Raw genomic sequence first — 11,534 nt, forward strand, 5'->3', positions numbered from 1 at the left:
AAAATAATGACTGAACAAGGAAATCTGTGACCTGTCTCTTCCACAGCGTATTTTTAAAAACAGAAGAGGAACCCAGTACTTCTTGGCTGAACTTTATGAAATATCTGACCAGCATTTGTTTTGTTAGCATCTTCTACTGACAGCAAATATCAGGGATAAGTGACGCAGGTGGAGAGCGGCAGTTTCCAACGCTTTCACATACACAGTGATTTCAAGAGCAGCCCTTGAAATCACTGAGCGCCAAACCCGTCACCTCTTTTGTCTTCAGAAGAACCCTATGACAAAGGCGCTGTGGTTTATGTTTTACGAAGGAAGCTTCCTCAAGTCATTCCGTGAGGACTTCAGTGACTACACTGCTAGGCACTATTGCCAGGGGCTATTCACGTGCTGAATTCACTTCTCCCCATGTTTCAGGGGATGCATTCATTTCCACTGTAAATTGAGTGTGTGTGTGGTCAGGGCCATGGGCAAGTGTCCCGAGTTCCAGTGGCCATGATAGGTAGAGGCAGGTGAACAGGTGGCAGAGGACCTGTGGCTCCATGGGCTCAGCACATGGCAGATGGTGAGAAGAGGCTGCCTGGTCTGGGCACGTGGGCAGCAGGTGGGCCCTCCTGGAACCAGGCACACTGGGCACTTGGAAGCAGCTCTGGCCTGTCCAGTCCCTCACATTGCAAGATGCCTCACTGGCTATTTTCCTGAGTGGCCGTCCAAATAGAAGCAGCTTATCAGGATAATTCTGGCCTATCACATCCAGTATATCAAACATGAAGTCTTAGAAGCTTCTTTGAACAAGCTCAGCACGTCAGGGGGCTGGCTTTCTAGGGCGAATAAGTCCTTTTAGGTATCTGCTAAAGCTAAGCTGATATTTATACAAAACTCCTCCACCTGTCAAGCTCAAACTGTGAGCGAGTGGGGGCTGCTGATTTTACAGAAATATCTTGCGATTCTGAAACAGGTTTTATTTCTTACTCTTCTTTTTTGCTGTTTTATACACGTATCATGTAGCCCTTAAATGTTTCCATCATGGTGGACCTGCACAGTAGCTCACATTCCCAGTTAATGATCTGTAACTTTGGGAGGACGTCTGCCTCGGGAATAAGTGATCAGGTATCCTATGTGGGCTTCAGGAGCACTGAGGGCTTTTGGGGGTAGCAGTAGTGAGAGAAGAAGGTTTCACTTCTGAATAAATATTCTCCATTTCATAAAACCTCTATTTCCTTATTAATTCTACAGGAGAAGGAAGAATTTAAGTATAATCTGCTCAGTCAATGCTCTTGTAAATGGCACGTCCTGTTCTATACTGCACCCCAAGCGTTGGTTGTATTACTGAAAGGTGCCCAGGAAGCACTCATCAAAGAGTTCAAGGGCACCTGGGGCTACAGAGAACCGCAATTCACAAGGGAGCATCTCCTGAGAGCATTTCCATGTGAGGATTCGTCCTTAACGCCAAACCAAAATAAGCCTGACCTCATGTGATTTTTCAGAGTGAAGCAGGTGCAAGTTTGGAGAGTACCATCTTTGGGCAGTGAACAGTTGGAAAAAAATACTTGAATCCTGTTTGTGTTGCTGTTCTCTGACTAGTATTCCCACATGGCTCCATCTGCAGAATCACTTGACTCCAGCAACTTCATCTTGCCTTCCTCTCTTGGCACTTGGAAATGCGGTCACTGGGAGACTTTCCAGTGCTAAATAGGTTTAGAAGGCATGGTCATCTTTATAAAGCCCAGAGATTTCTGCCCACATGTGTATATATTTTGAGCTGAGAGTCCCACAGTTAACAAAACAATCAGTTTTACCCACATTTTGGTGGGAGGGAGTAAGCAAAGGTATCAGGCCCCTGACCCTGACTGATTCCATCTCTTTACTATGGGAATCAATACTACTTAAAATTTAATTTAGCTTAATTTAAAAACAGATGAAGGATAAGTATATTCTCCCTACAGCAATGCATTTATAATTCCTTGCCTTTTCTTTCTTTCTTTCTTTCTCTATCCACCCATCCAACCATCCAGCAAGTATTTATTAAATTCCATGCAGGTGTTAAGCATTAGTCCATTTGCTCACACTAGTAATTTAGGTTCAACACACAGTGGAGTTGTATAATTTAATGTTGCCTGAGTGTGGGTGAAAATCCAGAGTACAAACTAAAGGCACTTGTCCCTTCACAGGTTAGCACTGTTTATAAACAGGAAGCAATCCCTGCAGCTGCTCCTCAGCATAGTGGAAGTGACGTGCCATTTACAACCAAACAGGTGTGGGTTCAAATCCTGCTGTGTGCTCCTCTGCTATTTTATAGCTTAGTGACTTTGGAAAACTTTTTCTTAACTTTCTGGGCCATTTCTCTGCCTATAAATTGAGAGTATATTGTTAAGAATTAGTAAAGTATTTCAAGAATGGAAAAATAAATATTCAATGTACTCTATACTAATAGGAAATCAATATATAAGAAATTACATGTTCCTAAGAATAATAAAACCCTATTACAGTCCAGTTCAGGAGTAAAGGGAAGCGGGAGGGGGGAGGACGTTTGGCAGAAGGAGGGAGGGCATGAGGTGGATCTCACCTAAAGCACATTGTGAGGGCTTATAACCTGCCCTCTGGGTGAGGGGCTCTTCTACAAATGGAACTTTACCCTGGAAGTGAGAACAATGTAACCTAAACATTGTACCCTCATGTTAATTTGAATAAAGTTTAAAAAGAGAATTAAATAAAATAACACATGCGAAGCCCCTGGATCGGCATGGTTTATACGCATGTGAAGCCCCTGGATCGGCATGGTTTATACGCATGTGAAGCCCCTGGATCGGCATGGTTTATGTAAGTCTGTAATCCATGCTGTTTTCCTTTCTGTTCATTCAATATTTGTTTAACAAATACTGCTGAATACCCCCTGAGTCGGGCACTGGTCAGGGTGCAGAAAGGGGTAGAACAAAGTTCTTACCTTTGCGGATTTTACATTCTATAGAGGGTATCAGAAAATACGAAATATGTCAGCCAAGTACTACAGAGAAAAACAAAGCCGGGTAGAGGAGTTACAGGGAGCACTGAGAACGTGGGATTTATACAGGTGTTCAGGATGCTGCCTTCTCTGAGAAGGTGACTTTTAGGCCTAGACCTAAAGGAAGTGAGTTCAACAAAAGAGGACCATTGCTTTAGACATCAGGGGCCAGCCATCTGTGCCGCTGTTTGGGTGTGGTTTGTCCCTGCTGAAACTCATGTTGAAATTTTATTTCCAATGTGTCCCACATTGGGATGGGGGTCTAGGGGGAGGTGTTTGGGTCATGGAGATAGATGCCCCCTGAATAAATTAATGTCCTCCTGGGGGCAGGGTGAGTTCTCATGGGAATGGATTTATTCCCTCCTAAGAAAGCCAGTTGTTAAAAACCATCTGGCTCCATGGGGTGGGAGGGGTCTCTTGCTTCCTCTCTCACCAGGGGTATCTTTGCACACACCTGCTCCCCTTCTACTTTCCCTTGTGAGTTGAAGCAGCATGCGGCCCTCACCAGATGCAGCTGCCAGTCTTAAACTATCCAGCCCTCAGAATCATAAGCCAAATAAACCTCTTTTCTTTATAAGTTACCCAACCTCAGGTGGATTCTGTTATGATCCCACTAAACAGACTAAGATAGAAAATAAGACAAATATTTCCTGAATAAATGAAAGAATGACTATTTCTATTCGGGTGTTCACAGGACTTGGGTTCCCATTATTGAGCACCCTCCAGGTGCACTGAGACGCTGCCCTGCACTTTCCCATTTAACATCACAACATCTTCGTATCTCACATCCACACACTCCAAGGTTCTTAGATTGTCATCTGTTTGGGATAAAGGGATAATAGGCCAGAGCAATCAAATAAATGCATGTCTTCCATTTCTAAAGCTCAATCCTGGACCCTGATAAAGGAAACTTAGAAAGGCACCTTCTGATTTGGTTTTAGGAAACTAGGCAATTCAAATGGAAAGCTCTCAAATAGGGTCAGACTTCTCTAGTGCCAGATGATTTCCTTCTCAGATGGTCCAAAGTATTAATCACAGACAGTGTGAGTGACAGGTCAGTGAGAGAATCCAGGCCGAGTCTCACAGCAGAGATAAATGCCTGCACCTTCAGAACCAAATTAATATTCCACCAGCTCTCTACATCAGAGGGATACTGACAGAGCTAATCGACCAAAGATCAGACGGTAACATTCAGGAGATTTCTCTGACTCCTTAGACTGGGACATTGCTTTGCAAACTTTAGTGTTCCCACAAACCTCCCAGAGATCCCATTTCAGAGGAGGTTGTGATTCTGGGACAGAGCTAGGAGTCTTCATTTCTAACTTGCTGAAAAACAACAGGAGTGGCAGGTCAAGCTGGTGTTCAAATACCTGGATAATGTGGCTGTTTTTGTGCTGAGACACCAGATTGCCTGCCAGGCCATGGGACATAGTTCACTTTAAACAAATGAGCCGATTTCCAGAGTTCACAGTAACATTCCTCATTATCCATTCCTTCATTTATTCATCAAAGATTATTGATTATCTGTTGAAAGCAATGACTATTTGATGAATGAATAAATATTTCTATTCAAGGATTCATAGCACTTATTTTCCTGTCCTGAAACATTCACTAACTTGCCCTAGAAACCTCCCTTTTGGTTTTCTCTTAACTCGATAAATGCTTATTAGTTACAGTTTGGGCTATCTGATTGCACCCCTCGTCTCCCCCACCCATCATGCCACCTAAAACACAATGTGAAATATGTGATTATGACGTGAAAGTGTCCAGAGACCCTCAAACTGCTCTGAGCTCTGTGCGCGTCTTCTTTCTCGAGAAGGTTCACCTGGCTGAAGGATTGTTTCTACCAGTCCCTTTCCCATCTTCTTTTTCATTTTGGGAGGTTGGTTTCCCAGCAGCAGAGAGGTGAAGAGGACAGGATGAGGAGGGCTTTGGGGTCAGGAAGCAAGAGGGGAAGGGAAGAGTCTGGGATCCCCCATCCCAGCTTGGTGTTGGGCAGATGGGAACACACGTCCAGGGAGCTTGGGAACTTGCATTTAGGCCGCCATCCTGCTCGCTCCCACCACTGGGGCCCCTGCCACATTGTCACGTGACCCATTCATTCACTCTGCCGTGTTTTTGATTCACAAGCAATTCCTCCATTTTTGCCTAATGTGAACTTAACTTTTCTTTTCTTTCTTTTCTTTTTTTTTACTGTTTTCACTTTCCCTATTACCATGTTCACTTTGAATCCAGGTTTCAGGATACTTCCAATCTAGAGGAAGAACTCCACCATGTGCCCATGGGGAAAATGAGTAAGTTAGAAGGAAAGTGGGAGCACCTCTCAAGGGGAGCGAGATGACTGTGCTGGAGAACGGGGAGCGGCCCAGCTCCATAAATGCACAAAGCACAGGCTCAGTGAGGCCCCGGAGAACAGAGGGACACTGAACAAAGGGGACGTGGAGAGAGAGATCACAGGCAAGTCCCTCCTCTGTGGGGCCAGCTGGCTGAGAGTGAGCAGTGTGGCACTGTGGTCCCAGTCCCGAGCCCTGGAGGCCAGTTTCCCAGTCTGTGAATTGGGGTGATTAGGTTGTCTTGGGTCCGAAATCCGACTGAGAAGGAGAATACGGGCTGAACGGGGCCAGCACGTCAGTATCTACCACATACCGGAAGCTGCACACTTGGGGTGCTGGCTCAATCAACAATCCTTGCAACCACACAATCATCTCCCATTTACAAATAAGGAACCAGGTCTACCTGATTTGGAAGCTCATGTTAGAGCATGCCACCACTCAAGCGCTTTAACCTAAGAGAAGATGGGGATGTTGACAGATTCTGTCTGCCAATATTTATACAACAAGATAGCAGCAACAGCTTGCACAGCAATTTCAAGGCAAAAGAGGAAACAGCAAACAAAAGATCAGGGAGAAACTGAATTCTCTGCTATTTCCTCCTCTCTGTCTCTGAGCTCTCCACTGCCGGTAGGAGTTGGCTACTGTGGTGTGACTAAATTTACTACCTTGGCTGAAGCTGCAAGAGACAGCATGCAAAATTGCAGCTCCCTTTATACTTTGTGTTGACACCCTGATGGGAAAATGAGAAAAGGCATAGAAAAATAATCCATGAAAGGAAAAGATATACAAGTGGCAAATAATTTTAGAAAAAATTTAACCTAGCCAGAAATCAAAGCAACATTCATAAAACAACAACAAATATTTAAGTAGAGGTCAGGTGTGGTGTGTGGCAGTTCACACCTATAATCCCAGCACCTTGGAAGAGTGAGACAGAAGGATCGCTGAAGCCATGGGTTTGAGACCAGCCTGGGGAACATAGTAAGACTCCATCTTATAAAAAAATAAGAAAAATTAGCTTAGCTGGGTGTAGTGCTGTGCACTTGTAGTCATAGTCACTTGGGAAGCTGAGGTAGGAGGATCACTTGAATCCAAGAGCTTGAGGCTACAGTGAGCTATGATCATTATACTGTATTCCAGCTGAGGCAACAGAGCAAGACCCTGCCTTAAAAACAAAAAAGAAAAAATAAGTCTAAATAGACAAAGATTTTTAAATCCCCGAAAATTGTGTCAGCACTCCAAAATATGGAAATTATTTTAAAAATCTGTATGGTGACATAATGGAATGCCATGCTGGCATTAACATTATGTTTGCAAAGAATTTAAAATTATTTAATGACACGGAAATACAATACGTGGAAATGAAAATAAAGGAAACAAAATTGTATAAATGGTATAATCCCAACTGAGAAATGCTTATGTATAGAAAAAAATACTGGAAAGAAAACTATCAGAATGTCAACTATGTTTATTGTAGGGTATGATGATTTTTAATTACCTTTTTCATCCTTATTCACATATTGTGAAATTTCTAAATGAGTATATGCAATTTTCTTGATGAAGAGTGCCCAAGCGGGATTCAGGCTTACCAAGTCAAGGTTATGTCTATGAAATGAGGGCTCCAGAGCAATCTAGGTGAGTCCCAATGTCCTTTTGAGCTCTAACATTTCATTCATTCCTTCACTCACTTAACAAGCACATACAGAACATCTGTACACAACTATGGACCAGAACCCTGGGGCCTCCAGAGCTAGACCAGCCAGATTAAAAAGCAAAGTCTGTGAGTTTGGTGCTCCCCGGTGTCATTTTACTTACCCTTTTCCTGCTAAGCTTTTAGTGACCTTATAATCTCTCTCTTGGCCTCTTCCCCTTGTCAAGCCCTGTTTTTATGACAGATTTAGACTCTGGCATGTGGGATGGACTTGATTGGCAACATCTTAAAGGACTGTGTCTCCCGCAGGGACTTCACTAGGTAGGAATAAAAATCTTACCCTAAAGGAATGAAGCCCTCTTGGCCAAAGTTTAGGAAAAAGGTAACAGGAGGAAAAACGTTTGAGAACTCTCAGAATCTTTGCTTTTCCGAGCCCCTCCCCTGCCCTTGCTATTTTGCCTAGTAGTCCTGATCTGTTTCACAAAAGGTTCTGGCTCTTCCTCCTTCCTCCGCACTCCCAGAGGAACTGTAAACCGCTCTGCTGTCACACGGACCCCCCTGCACTACAACTTTCTGTTTGCATGTCTTCTTCCATATTTGGCTGGGAGCCACTTGAGCTTCTCACTTTCCCTGTATTCACAGCCCCTGAATTGCACAGCATTTCAAGGCTCTTCAGACAGTGAACTCCCATGGACTGGCTGTTTCTGGGTTTTTTAAATTGACATCCTTTATAGATACAGACAAACTATCATGATGACCACAGTGTTGTTGGAGTTTTCTCAGTATGGGTAGCCGTGTGTGAGGAGTTACAGCTTCTAATGCCTAAAATATTCCCCAGACTTTTCAACCTGGGCATGACAAATCATCATTGGAGAGTGAAATCAACTTAATAGGTTGGGATCAATTTTTAAAGTGAAATAGAACAGAATGAAATATAAACAGGAGAGAAAGGAATAGTTTAAAAATCCAAGTTTGTGGAATCTCCCAAATAATAATAGTCTTGTGAAGCTTTTGTTTCTGTCATGCATGTGGTGTCTGTGTGCTAGGTCGTGGGCTACAGTGAAATACGTCGGAAGTCATCTTCCTGAGCTGCTAGGGGGAGGCAGGCCTCCCTGCCTGTGGTGCACACTGAGGCCTGCACCCACCTGACAGCTGTAGCCCAGGAACCGGCAGAATAGTTTTCCCACTGCAAGTTTGAAATCCTGGAGATTAAGAGGTCAAAATAACTGTTTTGACCCTGAAGAAAACTTAAAGGCTGGTATCTATTCTCTAATTCCAGAGCCATTTTTTCCTAGAGACTGAGAAACAAAGCCTGCCCCTGGCAGTTATGTCAACATAGTCCTGGCCCTCTCCCACCTTCTTGATGGAGCCCGGAACCTCTGCCTGGCTTGGGCTTTTGCACAAGCAGTGCCTGCAGGGCCGTGTGCTGCTCAGCCTTTTGCTGATTCAGCTGGTGTCACCCGGCCCAGGCTCGAAGGCTGAGCAACTCTAAGGAAGGCTCTTGAAAGAATATCAAACAGGGCCCGCAGCAGCTCCTTGTGCACTGACTGGCTCATTCCAGGGCTAGTACAGTGGAGGGACTCAGACTGCCTTCCCTGCCCTAGCTGTGTGACTTTGGGCACCTTAGTCCCTCTGCCTTAGTTTCCTCATATATATAATGGGTATAGTAATTGTACCCACTTCAACAAGTTATTATAAGGCTTAAACAAGCTAAAATATACAAAGTGCTTAGAACAGTCCTTGCACAAGTAACCATTCAAAGCATATTAATTATCTTCATTTGATCAATCTTTAAGCCTATGTGATAGCTATTATTTTTCCATATTTATAGATAAGAAATTAAGTAACCTGCCCTTTGTCATGTGTCTAGTAGAAGCAAAGCCAGAACTTAAATCAAGATCTCCCGATTCCAAATTCTGTGTTCTTTTCCCCCAGGGGTGTCCCACTCCAGCTGTAGGGGCCTGAGGGGCATGGGACCAACTACTGCGCAGATCTTCCTGTCATCAGCCTCTGCTGGGCCAGCATCCTCTCAGGAAAGGGACACTTGGATCAAAGGTTACTGGAGGGATGGTGAGCCCAGGGAGGTCCTTTCTGAGGATTTTGCTTGAGGGCCCAGAACTTAGTCTCTGGGCAGGTAGATAGTTGGAGGAGATACACATGTGTATTTGCTTCTTAAACAATATATAGGAAATCAGAAATGGACATCATTGCCTGCACTGGCCACCCAAAGGCATTCTGGGTTTAGGTTAACTGAACAGTGTTGAACATATGGGGGAGAATGCTGATGCCTTCAGTTAACATGTTCATAAAAATGTCTCTCAACCATGGAGAGCGAGGGAAGACGACACTGTGAGTGCTGATTTCATGGGCAAAGCGGCAGCTATGCTCTCCGGCAGGTTCTTTTCCCACCTGGGATTTTCTCATATCTGCGGTACAAAGACCTAACAACTGTCCCTGCTTTCTCTTCTCTTGCAACCCAAGAGGGAACTGAATTTCCACATTTAGCCCCCGGGGTGGAGCCTGAGGAAAAATATAGCATTTTGTCCACCCCACCTCTCTGTAATGACCACAACACCAGATAAAAATCCTGACAGTAGGTGTTATGTTTGTATGTTGATCAAAAGACACTTTAGGATTCTGAAGCTCTTTTTAAATCATCGAAGATGTTTTTGATGTATTGGGGATGGTTTGGTGAATTTTATTACAGGCAATTTTTAAAAAAAAAATATAAATACACATGGGGGTTTTATGGGCAATTCTGTTAAATCAAACTGTTGATTGCACTGGGGAATAGACTGTAATTCTCAAATAGCCCTTTTCACAGATTTGCGCCTGGGCTGGGCATGGGGCCGATGAGGAATCTTGGTGCCGCCCTGCGTTTCTTGGCACGCCCAGGTCCTCCGAGAGTGTAAGTGATCTTGAGCTGTCCAGGAGGAGCTGTAGGGAAGGTTTCTGGGGCACTTGTAGAGGATTAGAAAACGGGCCTTGGTGCCAGGTTACGAACAGGCCATGTAATGCAGATAAAATAAGAACTGACTTCAGCATCTGGCCTAAGCTCACACCAAGAACCTTCTGAGAAAAAAAAAAAAAATTCCCATTAATGAATACGCAGCTCAGATCACACATCTATCTTCTGTGGTGCTGACTGAAAGCAAATCTCAAGAGAAGAAAATCATGTGGTGATGTTCCCTCTGTGGGCCGTGCAGAGGCAAAGTCAGACCACTCCGGTTTTTCCAGAATAACAGGCGGCTTGAGGGAATGCGAGTGGGACTCAGCACACGGAGTGAAACCCACGTGTGTTCCCCGCATTTCATCCAGCCGTGAGTTTTAATAATAGTTTTAACTTTCTCTCCTGAAAACAGTGGCTGGGACAGGGCTCTTGAAAAATCCATCTGAGCGTGACATAAAGGACTTTAACTCAGACCCCTCACTGCACAACACGTCCAATCCTCTCCATCTAAAGTTTGGCCCCAAACCTTGTTCACGCATATCAGCTTTGCAACAAAAACACCCTCTGATTTACAGGAGGCCAAGAGACCGCAGACTTCACTACGTATCATGTGTGCCCCCGTTCCCACACCCAAACCCCGGCCAAAGACACAGCCCGGCACTACACTCACAGGTGCGTGGCCGGCTTGTCCCTTTGCCCACTCACCTCGAGGACGATTTCTTTCAGCTGAAACTGCTTTTGCGCGACTTTATCTGAAGACACTGGCTCGTGGTAGTACAGGCAGAGCAGGTCATATTTCTTCAAAACCTGCTTGAAGTTCTTCTCAGAAAGACTTACCACTCGGTCCTTCCCATCATACGTGGGGAAGTTAAGCCCCTCTTCTGCCCTGCAACAGGACAGCAGATAGACCCCCACGACAAACAGATGAGTTCTCTTCATTTGGGAAAAGTTTTGTTTCTTGTTCCCGAAAATACTACGTGTAAGAGAGAGGACAGAAGATTCTCAGAGATCTTGCTGACCTGAGTGGGGAGCAGAAAGGCTGATTTTGTCTCTCTTATTTGCCTGGCCAGGGGCTGAGAAGTGACACTTCACCTCCTTGAGTCCAGCCAGTTCTGAAATCGTGGGCTGGGGACAAAGAGTGGCAGCTCACACACACATGCATGCGTAGAACAGAAGCCAGTCTAGGGAGGCGGGGAGGCCAAGCCCCAGATACCTTACATAGCTCTGCCCAGCCCCTGTCTCATTAGGAGCTCCATTTTTAGGATGCAGTTGTTTCAGGCTAAAAATAAATCATGCAATGAATAAAAAAGTTAGATAGGACTCTGTTGAGGGATTCGCTGTCAGTGGCGGAGAGGGAGGAGGCAGGAGGAAATAGAGGAGGATGGGCACCCATGAACTCAGGAGGCAAGAGGGGTCAAGGGACTCAAAGAATCTCGAGAGAGAGGAAGAAAAATGAGAGCTACAGGACTATGGCACCTGCAAGCAAACAGAGAGCTTAGAACACACGAAACGGAGCTCACACATTACGGAGCTGTGAAATGACTCCAGGGAGGTGAATTGGCCTGTCCCCTCCGGGCAACCGGCTCGTGCCCTGCCACCACCATG

The 11,534-nt window shown here is 44.9% G+C and overlaps 1 protein-coding gene across 1 annotated transcript in view; it reads right to left on the reverse strand.

The window, feature by feature from the left end:
- CASQ2 (calsequestrin 2) overlaps nucleotides 1-11,088 on the reverse strand; it is a 62,464-nt gene extending 51,376 nt beyond the window's left edge. Inside the window, exon 1 of the mRNA XM_053591302.1 lies at nucleotides 10,635-11,088. Coding sequence (XP_053447277.1) covers nucleotides 10,635-10,868 — 234 coding nt within the window. The 5' untranslated portion in view covers nucleotides 10,869-11,088. The remainder of the gene's footprint in view (nucleotides 1-10,634) is intronic.
- Nucleotides 11,089-11,534: the final 446 nt, after the last annotated feature.

This window comes from Nycticebus coucang, chromosome 5 (genome assembly GCF_027406575.1).
Source record: "Nycticebus coucang isolate mNycCou1 chromosome 5, mNycCou1.pri, whole genome shotgun sequence".
NCBI lineage: Eukaryota > Metazoa > Chordata > Mammalia > Primates > Lorisidae > Nycticebus > Nycticebus coucang.